Below are 12172 nucleotides of genomic sequence, written 5' to 3'. Positions count from 1 at the left end.
CTCCGTCCTCCGTCATCTGTAGACCGTTTGAAAGCACCGGCCACCAACCCCGTCACTCACGGCGAAGCCCCGGCTAGTTGAAAGCCACCGGTACGCCTTTCTGTTCTTGTCTTTGTTTGATAGTGTGGTGATTCTATAGGGACGCTGTCGAGCAAGGGCCGCCCTTGCCACCATCGAGTGAGGGTCGCCCTTGCCGATCTGGGCGCGGGCCGCCCTTGGTTGACAGCAGCAAGGGTGGCCCTCGCGCCCAGATCTGGGTGAGCATTTGAATATATCTTCATGTTTGTGAAGCTGATTCTTGGCGGAGCCCGATGGAGCCAGCTCCAGAACCTGCCGTCTCTTCAGTGCCAAAGTGGAAGCTCGATTGCCGGTATTGATTCTTTCGTTTTTTACCTTCGTGCAATGCGTTTGCTACGTTTTCGCTGGTCCTGCTGAGTTTCGGGCATGTAGAGTCCGTGTCTTTGTAATCCTTCGACTCTTGCGTTTATGTGGAGTGCCCGAGGTGTGTGGAGTGCAGGTGCCGGGGTAATTGGATCGTGGAAGATGTTTGCGGATTTTTCGTTTCTAAGTTTTAATACAGTTGAATGATTGGGATGCTCACGAGTGGGAGATTATGAGGAGTAATTACAATATAGGATGAGTAATTTGTGTTTTTCCATGGAAAGGATTAGCAATGACAACATATTCTTTTCCTTAATTTGTGAGTGTGAGGCTAAGGGAACACAAGCTTCGTGTAGTAATTGCATTCAATGCAAGTTAGCCCTCAGGGAAGTGGTGATGTATTGTGGTTTGGCTTTGTTGTACAGGAAACATGGGCCATAAATCTCTGGCTTTTAGTGCTGGATAAATCTATCATTAACCTCGTGGGTTATTAATTGTTCATGCAGGTGTAAGAGCTCAGGTTGCCACTGTTGAAAAAGTGAGCACAGAAGGTGCTCAAAGTGTTGAATCGCCTGTCGTGATAGTTACCGGAGCCTCCAGGGGTACTGGTAAAGCCATGGCATTATCACTGGGTAAATCAGGTTGCAAGGTGGGTGTGATCTTCTCAACCCACTGGCTTTGATTGTTAGCAACTTAGTACTTTGCCAGCTATGAGTGTTCTGCTCTACAATTGACTGATATATTTTCCTACGCACATCTGTTGCTTTCTCTTGGCAAAGTGGCTACGGTGATTTGAGTAAACGGACTCCCTTATTTAGCGAGCCATTCTGAAATAATTCAAGGAATTGCATACGTTGGTTCTCAAGATACAGTATATCTTCATAACAGGCCATAATTGTGTATGCGTCTGTGTGTGTGCATGCACTCGTGCCATTCCTCCTAGTGTGCATTTGTAGATGCACTTCTGTCATGTATTTTGGGTCAGAATATCCACATTAAAGTTTTTCGTTCAATTTCCACAAGTTGAAAGAAAAGATATTTCCAAGAAATGTAAAAAGACTTGGACATGGTTGATAGTATCATATAGCTAATTGATGTGACTTACTTAAACTCGGAACTCGAAACGTTGGATCATGAAATAAATGACAGAAACTCTGCCACTTGCATTTTGCACAAAAGCTAAGATATTTATTACTTGTTAATTTTTTTTGAGTTTTCTGAAACTTCGCGTGTATCAAGCCGTGCATAATTCTGACAAAGTAATTCGAACTGTATTTTATTCACCCTTAGTAACCCATCCGTCATGCCAAAGTAATTCTGACAAAGTAATTCTGCCATTGTTGGCTCGCTTAACAACATCATTCCCCAGGTTAATGCTATTGCTCCAGGGTTCATTGCATCTGATATGACTGCCAAACTTGGGGAACAAGTTGAAAAGAAAATCTTGGAGACAATTCCGTTAGGTGAGATATTAAGGAGTGGCTGCCAGTGATGTGGTATTTCACCGAAGAATTGCTGATTTAGGGATATTTCACCGAAGAATTGCTGATTTAGGGATGTTCCAGTCCTCTAACTGTTTCTGAGGACATTACATGAGATCTAATAACAGTTACACAGAAGTATGAATTATATTTTATACTTAGGAAGATACTCGCTATACTAGGGAAAGTTTTGGTGGCTTTAGGGTTAGGGAGGGATTGAGAGTATCGTTAACCCCCGATGGAACATCGAATAAGAAGAACAGACCTCGTATCCGTGTTGTGTTGTCTTAACTAAGAGTAGCCTTTCAAAATTTATTTTATCAAAGAGTATGTGAGACTTCTGTTCTGATGTTAGTCATCTTTATGAGTTCAGGAAGGTACGGAAAGCCAGAAGAAGTTGCTGGACTGGTGGAATTTCTTGCCATCAACCTTGCAGCCAGCTACATTACGGGACAGGTAAAAGAATCGCTGTTCTCGCTGTTTTACCCTTTTCGCCCCTCATGATGTTGTTTCATCTTTGCTTTGCTTCATAATTTGATGTTACTATGCAGGTCTTCGCGATAGATGGTGGAATGGTCATGTAGAGAATGATACCTGCTTGGTTGAAGCCTGAATAGAACTTCCAATTGCAGAGCTTAGCCTGCGCAGTAGGGATTCACAAGTGACCGGTGGTATGACATTAGAGCCTATGTTGAAAACCTATTTTGCTTAGGATGGACAATTAAGAGGTTTTTGAGGCAAGTTTTGAGATTGTTAGCTGCAATTGATCACACACAATCGTCCTTATGTTTGACATACTTGTTCATGAAATACCATCGTATGATCATTATTGGCTCGATCAGGAAATTATGATTTGCAGTGTTGAATTCACTAGTTCGAGGATATAAATTTATCTTCTGCTTCAACTCCAAATTAGGATGGAAGTAAATCCATCTGCCAATTTCTTTCATAGGCTGTTTACTCATCTTCAAGTCCAACTCCAAATTAGGATGGAAGTAAATCCATCTACCAATTTCTTTCACAGGCTAGGCATAGAATTCAAATTTCTACATGCAATCAACTGTTGGACACCACATTGATTAATGCTAGAAAGGATGGACAAAAACTTTTCCCTATATGGAGATCCGGAGTGCCCATTTGGACCTACACAAGTGGAGGATGCAGATGAGTGGCATGAGGAGGCATTAAGGATTTTTTTTATTTTTTTTTGGTAAAGGTAAGTGTATATATAACTTTTCAACCACCAAATACAAGCTATAGCTCAAACCAAGTCCTGACCCTATTAGGACATAACTGTCCAAAGAGGCATTAAGGATTCATGTCTATATAAATCAATTTTCAAAGTTACTGTGACTATTTAAGTGATTAATAAAGCGAATGGATCATATTCAAGCGCCCAATAAAATCCACATCATCTTCCACGTGTTACTATAATGTCATATATGGAGTTTCGAATGTTCTTTATATATATATAGTGGCAAGGAACTCTATACATCATAGGAAAGAGTTCATAAATAGAAAGAAAGGTATAATCTTCTAAAGTGATAAAAATTAGTGATGTTAGCTGTTGTATATTATAGCAGTGTCAAGGTCGACTCGGAGGGTTATTGTCATGCCCCAAACCCCAACGAGCTCGCGACATCCCCTGCTCCGGTCGAAATGATGCGACATCCCAGGAACGTCGCCGACCCAACCCAAACATTAGAGCCATATGCGGAAGCGAATAACAAAACCCCGGACAAATAATGACGACAACGGGGTAGAACAACAGAATAATCCAGCAACCACATATTCATACAACACCAAATATACAAACATCATATTACAGACATAAATACAGACTAACATCCCTCAGTCACCGTTTAAACAAAAGTTCAGGGGTTTGGTTATCTTAACTTCACTATCGGATAACCCAAGTTATACAACCCCTAAAACACCCTAGGGAAAAATCTAAGGGTCGCCCTCTTCCATTCTGCTTCTGAATTTCTGGCTTGAATCTCTGGAACTCACTTGCAGCTCCACTGGGCACCAACAGCAGCTCCCCGGACTTCCAAAAAGAAAAGGCGCACTTCCCGGATTTAGGACCGGGGGTCTGAAAGTGGCGGTTATATAACCGTGAGACGAATCTCAATAAGTGTACAACCCCAAACCCCACGTAGGCACTCACGTACCGCCAGACGAAAACACACATAACACACAACGATCGGCCAAACTAACAATCACATGCGACCCTACCTGGAATCCATCACGCACGTCCCTGCACGTTAGTCAACCACACAGCCAGTATGCCACATAAATACATCACAGCCGCGCGCGTGCCCCGATTATAGAGCAAAACCCACTTGGGCACGTCCCATACCATGCTTAGCAGTTTTTACCCCATAATCGAGCATCACACCACGCGATACAAATACACTCGCACCCCAACTCACACCACACGACACGTCACTTTCTTAATTTCACTCGTCCCGCCAATTCTTGCTCATTCTCAACCTTTCCACCACTACCGCGCTCGCGTAAAATGCATCAGGCCAACGGTCTTCTGACCTCGTCAGGTATCGTCACCCCGTCGGGCCGGGCATCGTCACTTCGTCAGGGACGGCATCGTCCCGCGTAAATGAACACGCCTCAGGACGGAATCCTACACACACTTTCCTTCTACCGTGCCCGCGTAAAACGCATTAGGCCAACGGTCTTCTGACCACGTCAGGCATCGACACCTCGTCAGGCCGGGCATCGTCCCCTCGTCAGGGACGGCATCGTCCCGCGTAAACGAACACGCCTCAGGACGAATCCTTTCCAACCAATCCCACATTTCCAAACCTTCGTTCCACACTCTCCACACATACCATGCCACCACACGAACACACTGCCAAACATACACACTTCACACATATTCCATAATTTCGCATTCTCGTCACACGAACACACACCACTTAACCCCACGCTCTTGGCACGCGAATTCAATGCACATTCACATCACCATATCACCACACTTCACGGCTACACAAACACGGCACGCCACCACACCACATTCAGCCCACAACGATTTCCAAGCCAACCAACAAGCATAATCACACAACCACGCACAAATTTCCATTCAAGGCACAATCCCATTAATTAATCGCACAAATTAATTCCGATCAAACCCCAACATCACAGCCCTAATCCAAGCTCCCTAAACCTCAAAATTTCATCGCCTAATCAGTCCGAGAGAGATAAAAACCGAGAGTGAACAAAATCGGGTCCAAACTGGGCAGTTACACAATGACAGAAATCCATTTGAAATAAATAGTAAATCAATTCCAAAAATTCTGAAATTTGGATATGTTGTACAAAACATCTTTATGAACATTTTCCATGAGAATTCGAAACCCAATTCTAACCGTAAACACCTCGTTTTGACACTCAAAGCCAGACGAAATCCGGTTCGCTCGGACAGCCCCTCAGGCCATCAAAATACAACTCATTCGGCACACAAATCATTTTGGAAAACCTTGAAATTTTTATATGTTATAACGACAAATGTCCCCAACAATTTTTGTGAAGGAAGTATTTTGAAAATAGGCTTGGAAAAATTTATAAAAATTCGAACAGACCAGAAGGTCGGGTGAACAGTAAATCGGGCAGTTTTATTTCGGTCCAAAGATGGACTTCCGAATGGCATCAAATGATTTCCAAAAATTCCCAAATTAAAATATGTTATACTTCAAGATGTTGGGAACAACTTTCATGAAGAAACATTCCTCAAATTCTGGCCAAAAAAGTCACAGTAAAAATAACAAAAACCAGCGATGCAGCAGCAACTTAACTGGAAATCAGCCAACACACACCACCGAGCAAACCAGCCATTAAACTCACCCTAAACCGAGCCCTAAACAAGCCTAACAATACCCGAGGTCCTAGGCAACATTTGGGGAGGTCACTTACCTAAAAAGTGAGACAGAACGGGTCTGGAACGGTGGCTGAAACGGCGGAACAGCAGCAGCAGCAGCAGCGGTGATGGAAGGAAAAGAAGATGAAGAGAGTGAGAGAGAGAGAGAGAAAGAGAGAGAGAGAGAGAGAGAAACTGATCGTGAGGGGGGGGGGGGGGGAGTGACCGGCTTGGGGAACAAGAATGGGAGGAGAGAGAGAGAGGTTTGACTAGTTGGACCAACATTTCCAAAAATGCCCAAAATGCCCTTGAACACTTGGCCCACATTAATCCTTATCCAATAATTCAAGGGCAACGTGGTAAATCAATAATTCCAATTTCTTTTTTCACTTATTTTAGTCCTCAATTATTGCCCAAAATTGTCCAAAATTCGGAATTCCCAATACCGGGTCCAGGGGTAAAATGGTAATTTTCCGGTCCCGGGGCGAAATTCCAATTTTCGCACATACAGGTTCCATATGGGCGTGGCCAACATAATATGGCGTCGAAATCGTGAAAATAGCTTATTAAGCCCTTGAAAATCGACTGCAAAGTCCTAGGAATAAAATATTATTATTTTTCACTTCCGAGCCAAAATTCCAATTTTTGACCGAAACAACTCTAAATGCGTGTGGCCACCCCAAAATGACACTAGCCTCGAAAAATAACCTCAAATGACCTCAAAATCCAACATCGCTGTCCACAGGGGCAAAATCGTAATTTTTCCGGTCCCGAACCGAAATCCATTTTTTTGCAAAAATGGGTGGCCCCAAGGTTGGCCAAGCCAAAAACATCATCAGCCGCTCAAAATTGTCACTTTCAAAATTTTCGATTCCCGGGCTCGAATTCCAAGAAATGACTAAAATTGAACAATCGTGACTTTAGCTTATCTTTGGCTAACGGGTGGCTCTCTGGAATTACGCGCTCTCGACCCGTGACCGACACTAAGTCAAATCACGTTTAAGTTTACTCTACCCAGGACGACCTCGGTTGTCATATAATTGCGAGGGTCTGTCACTAGTTCCCTTCGGACACGATCAATCAGATAGACCGGTCTCGGTTGGTTCAAAACATTCCCTCGTCAATTCATATGGTCGAAGATCGAACCCAATCCCGTAACGGCCCTACCCCTAAGGTTAGCATCCCGTGAATGCGCATTTCCGGGTGAGACCTCAATATAGTGCATTGGTAAAATTCATTTCTTAAATCCCAGGAAAAGGATCGAAAATTCAGACTGTTACACTTCTTCACATTTGTAGAAGGAGTTCTCGTTTTGTTTATTTATTGGTAATGAAAACAACTAACATATGGTTAAGATGTAAGCATTCTTTTTTATCTTTTGGTAATTTAATACGAGAATAAATAGTATTTATAATAGCGATTGTGAAGAAACTTTTGAAATAGATAAATATGGTATTCAGAATAATAAAAAGATTAAGAAAATTAATTTTATCCATGAAGAGCATGCTAAAGATATATATATATATATATATATATATATATATATATATCTATCTATAAAGTAGTGTGAGTTAAAAAGGATTAGACAAATCAATAAACAATGTTTATTGGTTTTTTTCACTAATAACTTGTACTTATAGTTAAATAAAAGATATAGACTTGAATGAAAAAAAATTGGGAATAGAAATTTTTTTGGTTGTACCAAATGCATTTCCATTCTTTTTCTATTCCAGGAGTAGATGTCACGCCCTGGACCCTAACGGGCTCGCGACACCCCTACGACGGTCGTATCGAACTCGACGTCCCAAGACGTGTCGCCTACCCAAACGAAATACCCACACGAATACGCAAGAGGAAGTGAAGTATAACAATCCAGACAATAAACAATGACGAATGGATAATAGTAGCACAAAATAATAATTTCATAACAATGGAAAACAGTCACTTACAATATTCGGCCAGACAATCAGACATTCGGCTCCTGGGGTTAACATCCACCATTGTCATCAAAAAGGGACAAGTGGTAGGGTAGGCTGACTAGTTACACAAAAAGGGGCTATACTAAAAAGCTTCTAAATCCAGCACCCAAACACTTCTACGGTGCCCAATCTGAATCAGACCCTGAAGACTCAGACTCCGTGTCAGAGTTGATCTCGATCGGCTCTTCCTCGAGCTCAAACTCCATGGGCTCTGGAACAGGCTCGGGCTCTTCTTCAGGTTCGAATTCCTCAAATTCCTCTTCGATCTCGAGATCTGTAGGCGCTACGGGTTCCGGTACGGGCTCAGGTTCGGGACTAGGGTTCTCCGGGGGATCTTCGGAGTCTAGAATCTCACCATCAGGGGCATACACGTCCCCGGGCTCCCAATCCACGGCATCTTCGCTGCCGTGCTGCTATCCCTCAAAACTCCGGATTGGGCCAACTAACTCCAATCCGTCACGATAAAACCAGGTCAAGTATGTGTGACGCTGCAAGTCGTCTAGGCCTACGTCTACCCAGATTGTAGTGAGGTGCCTAATATAAGTCGGATGTGAACCTACTGGATACTCGGTCTCTTCATGCACCGTATGCATAGGGACCCTAAAACGTCGAGGTGGCGGCATGATCAAGGTCGGGGTCGAGGATCTGAAATGGTTTGCATTACAGCAATGAGAATAAATCTCAATAAGCAAACAACCTAAACCCCACCTAGGCCAATGTGTACCCAGACGAGTCCCAACATGCAATCTAGCAATCGACACAATAGAATTCTCATGCACACTTACCTCGCCTCAAATCACACGCTAACTCTGCGCATTAGTCAAGTCACAATAATGCAATAATAGCTCAAGAACATAACATAAACACTCAAGCGCCATAACCATGTACATCCACCCAATTCAACCAAACACATTTAGCATACGTGCCCAACCAACAAACCACGACTCGCGTCAATGTGCCTCGATCCAGCCCTCCGATCAATCTAGGCTCAGTCCCACGTAACCACGCCTCAAGACATTTCTCTTGACACGCGTAACCACGCCTCAGATCATTTCTTGCCTTTCTAGCCACACCTGCGTAACCACGCCTTAGATTGGCAGCCCTAAGATCAATCCGGGCTTAGTCCCGCGTAACCACACCTCAGGACATTTCTCTCGACCCACGTAACCACGCCTCAGGTCATTTCTTGCCTTTCTAGACACCCACGTAACCACGCCTCAGGTTGGCAGCTCGCCGATCAATCTGTGCTTAGTCCCACGTAACCACGCCTCAGGACATTCCTCATGCACATACGCCACAACACAATTTGCCAATACCAATTTAAAACGTCATACTATTCAAATTCAAGTCATGCTCACCACATTAGCCCACCAATCCGACCTTCAAGTCGACCACATTCAGACATCAATTTCACCAACAAACGCCATGACAATTCAGTCGTTGAACACATCTCGATCAATTACTTATTTAGCCACAAAATCGCCACCACAATAATCTATAAACCAATCACATTCAATTAAGTAATCCCCACCTAACTTAGTCACTAAACCAACACTAATCGCCCTTAAATAAGTATAATAATACCCAAAGTACTAAGTAGGATTTAGGAGGCCATTTACCTAGATTTTGGCCCAAGGAAAACTGGCAAGGGGGCCAAATGGCTGGTCTGGGCAGCGGTGGGCTCGGCGCGGGCGAGGGTACAGCGGGCAAGCGGCTCGGCCACAGCCCAAGACTCTCAGCCACGGCCGGGCGAGCAGCCAGGCGTGCGGGCGAGCGGTTGGGCACGACGGGTGAGCAGCTGGGCGAGCTCGGCCACGGCCGGGACGGCGGCCAGGCGCTCGGGCGAGCGGCTAGGCACGGCACGGGCACGGCTGAGACGATTCGGCCATGGCCAGTCGAGCGGCCAGGCGTAGAGGCAAGCGGTTGGGCATGGCACGGGCAAGGTTAGGACGGCTTGGCCACGGCCCTAGGCAGACAGGCGACGGCCTGGGAGCGACTGATGGCGATGGCGAGCTGGCCGAGCATGCGGCCGGCGAGTTGGGGCGGTGGGGGACTCGGCCAGAATAAGGGCAATAGCGTCGTTGCCGGAGCAGCAGGGTGACGGCGGCCCGCGGGGAAAAGCCGGGTGATGGCGGCGAATAGGTGGGGGCACAGGCGACTAGAACAGCGGCGTGCGGCGGTCGTGGGCGAGGCGACAATGAGCTGGGCGGCGGGATTCATGGGCAACGGCGGCGGGGACGGCGAACGAGCAGGCATGCGGCCGGGCTAGCTGGCGACGGCGACGGTGTGCGGTGGCTGGGCGGCAGCGATGGTGGTGGTGGTGGCTGGTCGAGCGAGCGATGGTCGGGCAGAGGGGAGTAGGAGTAGCGGTGAAGAAGGAAGAAGAAGAAAGAAAGAAAGAAGAAGAAAAAGAAAGAAGAAGAACAAAGAAGAAGAAGAAGGAAAAATGAGGAGAGAGAGAGAGAGAGAGAGAGAGAGAGAGAGAGAGAGATGGTTTGCATGGCAGGGGGAGAGGCGACGTGACCGGGGAGAAAGAGAGAGAGAGAGAGAGAGAGAGAGAGAGAGAGGAGGGAAAGTCAACCCCATCGAGTGCGTTCTAACGGTCCACGTTCAAACTCGAAGTCGATCCGATGGTCCACGAAAATTTATAAATTAGGAAAAAGCCAAAAACACTAACTAAAATACACTAAGAGATAGGTCTACTAGTCAAAATCCACACCAGGTCCAAATTTCACTTTTCACCAATTCCAGGCAATATCGATGCTGGCCATAATAATATCGACACTGTCTAATTAAATTTGTCACGAACTCCGAGAAATTCGACACCAAAGTTCGGGCTCTAAATAATGGCCAAATTCGATCGAGTGCGATTTTAGCAAAATCTCAAATTTAAAAATAACCCGAGAGTGATCAATTCTGTACGAGATTTAACTATAAGTGCACCGACAAAATATACGTTTTATAAATCCTAAAAATGGGGTGAAATACACGTTTTGTGCAGTTACCAAATGCATTTATGTTCTTTTTCTATTCCGGAAATAGAAATTTGGTACAGTTACCAAATACATTTTGTTAAGAAACTCATCCAGGAAATAGAAATAAAAAAAACTATTTCTGAAAAGAAATTGTTCCCAGAAACAGAAACGTTACCAAACGCACTCTAAGCAACTCTGCTCTTCCATGTATTGTTGGACTTACTTTTGCCAAGCAAGCATGGGATCTTCTTAATAATAGATATGCCTCTACAACACCTGCCTATGTGATGTCCCTCAAACGGTAGCTTACTTGACTCAAGAAGGGCACTCAATTTATAGCTGATTATCTCTAGCAATTTAAGGTCATTTCTGACCAGCTGGCAGCCTGTTGCTCTCCCCTAAGCGAGGATGATTTGTTTATTCACATCCTCGATGGGCTGCCACCATCATATTGATAATTATGTTCCTCGGTTCGTATTCGTGCCAAGACATCGACCCTATCTATTGAAGAACTTCATACCCTATTAATCTGTGAGGATCTCTCTTTGACTAAAGATACACCGCTTGCAGTTTCAGCTCAGTCTACTGTATTGGTGGCTTTCAAACCTTTCAGGCCCAACAACTCTCGTCAATTCTCTTAGCCCCGCGGCCATGAACCATCTCATAGAACATTTCCTCCATGCCGGCAGTCCTCCACCTCCTCTGGATCGGTGCAACAACGACCATTACCCTAAGGTCAACAAAAATCTCAAAATTTGGGTATTCGTTCACAATGTCAAATCTACAATCATATGGGTCATATTGCCATCGACTGTTATCACCGAATGGACTATACCTATCAAGGTTGCCATCCACCGGAAAAACTTATAGCAATAGCTGCCACTACCTCGACCCCACTTAACACTTGGTACACCGACACCGGAGCCACTCATCATCTCACCCTAGAACTCGAAAATCTCCAAATTTCAATTGCTTATGATGGTAATGACACTGTTGAGATAGGTAATGGCCATGGTATGCCTATTGCACATGTTGGTTCCATTACCCTTTCTTCCTCTTCATCACTTCTTCACCTCAAATCTATATTTCATTGTCCTATAATTTCACACAATTTACTCTCTATTTACCGATTTTCCAAAGATAACAATTGTCTCTTTAACTTCGATGCCTCTGGTTTTTGTATTAAGAACAAGGCCACGGGGAGGATATTATATCAAGGGCCAGTTGAGAATGGCTTATATCCACTTCGCACTCCACCATCATCCACCGGCCCAAAAACTCATTACAGTTCCTCCATCACCACGAACCAATGGCATGCTCATCTCGGTCATCCCTCTCATGACATTCAACTGGCCATTTTCTCAGTCGCTTCTATTTTCAATAAATCGGGATCTCGCATTTGCTCTTCATGTCAACAGGCAAAGAGCCACAAGCTTCCTTTTTCCAAGTCTTGTTCTACCTCTAATCATCCTCTAGAATTAT

At 44.6% G+C, this 12172-nt stretch overlaps 1 protein-coding gene across 1 annotated transcript; it reads left to right on the top strand.

Moving 5' to 3' along the window:
* The first annotated feature begins 237 nt into the window (after window positions 1-237).
* LOC115663730 (3-oxoacyl-[acyl-carrier-protein] reductase, chloroplastic-like) lies at window positions 238-2735 on the top strand. The gene is made up of 4 exons (XM_056302628.1): window positions 238-370; window positions 888-1030; window positions 2236-2318; window positions 2414-2735. Exons 1-4 carry the CDS (start codon window positions 280-282, stop codon window positions 2424-2426), a joined length of 330 nt encoding a protein of 109 aa, XP_056158603.1. The 5' UTR covers window positions 238-279; the 3' UTR covers window positions 2427-2735.
* Window positions 2736-12172: the final 9437 nt, after the last annotated feature.

The sequence above is a fragment of the Syzygium oleosum genome, unplaced genomic scaffold (genome assembly GCF_021117445.2).
Source record: "Syzygium oleosum isolate NSW1041296 unplaced genomic scaffold, Sole_v2.1 Sole_v2.24, whole genome shotgun sequence".
NCBI classification, from domain to species: Eukaryota; Viridiplantae; Streptophyta; class Magnoliopsida; order Myrtales; family Myrtaceae; genus Syzygium; species Syzygium oleosum.
Note: the sequence above shows the minus strand (reverse complement) of the source record. Positions and strands in the feature narration are given on the sequence as shown.

Bases quoted from the DNA above. Each gene is read 5' to 3' on its own strand.
- LOC115663730 (XM_056302628.1), top strand. From the start codon at position 280: ATGTTTGTGAAGCTGATTCTTGGCGGAGCCCGATGGAGCCAGCTCCAG. The intron at 371-887 runs GTATTGATTCTT...TTGTTCATGCAG, and splicing joins AAGTGGAAGCTCGATTGCCG to GTGTAAGAGCTCAGGTTGCC. The intron at 1,031-2,235 runs GTGGGTGTGATC...TTATGAGTTCAG, and splicing joins TGGGTAAATCAGGTTGCAAG to GAAGGTACGGAAAGCCAGAA.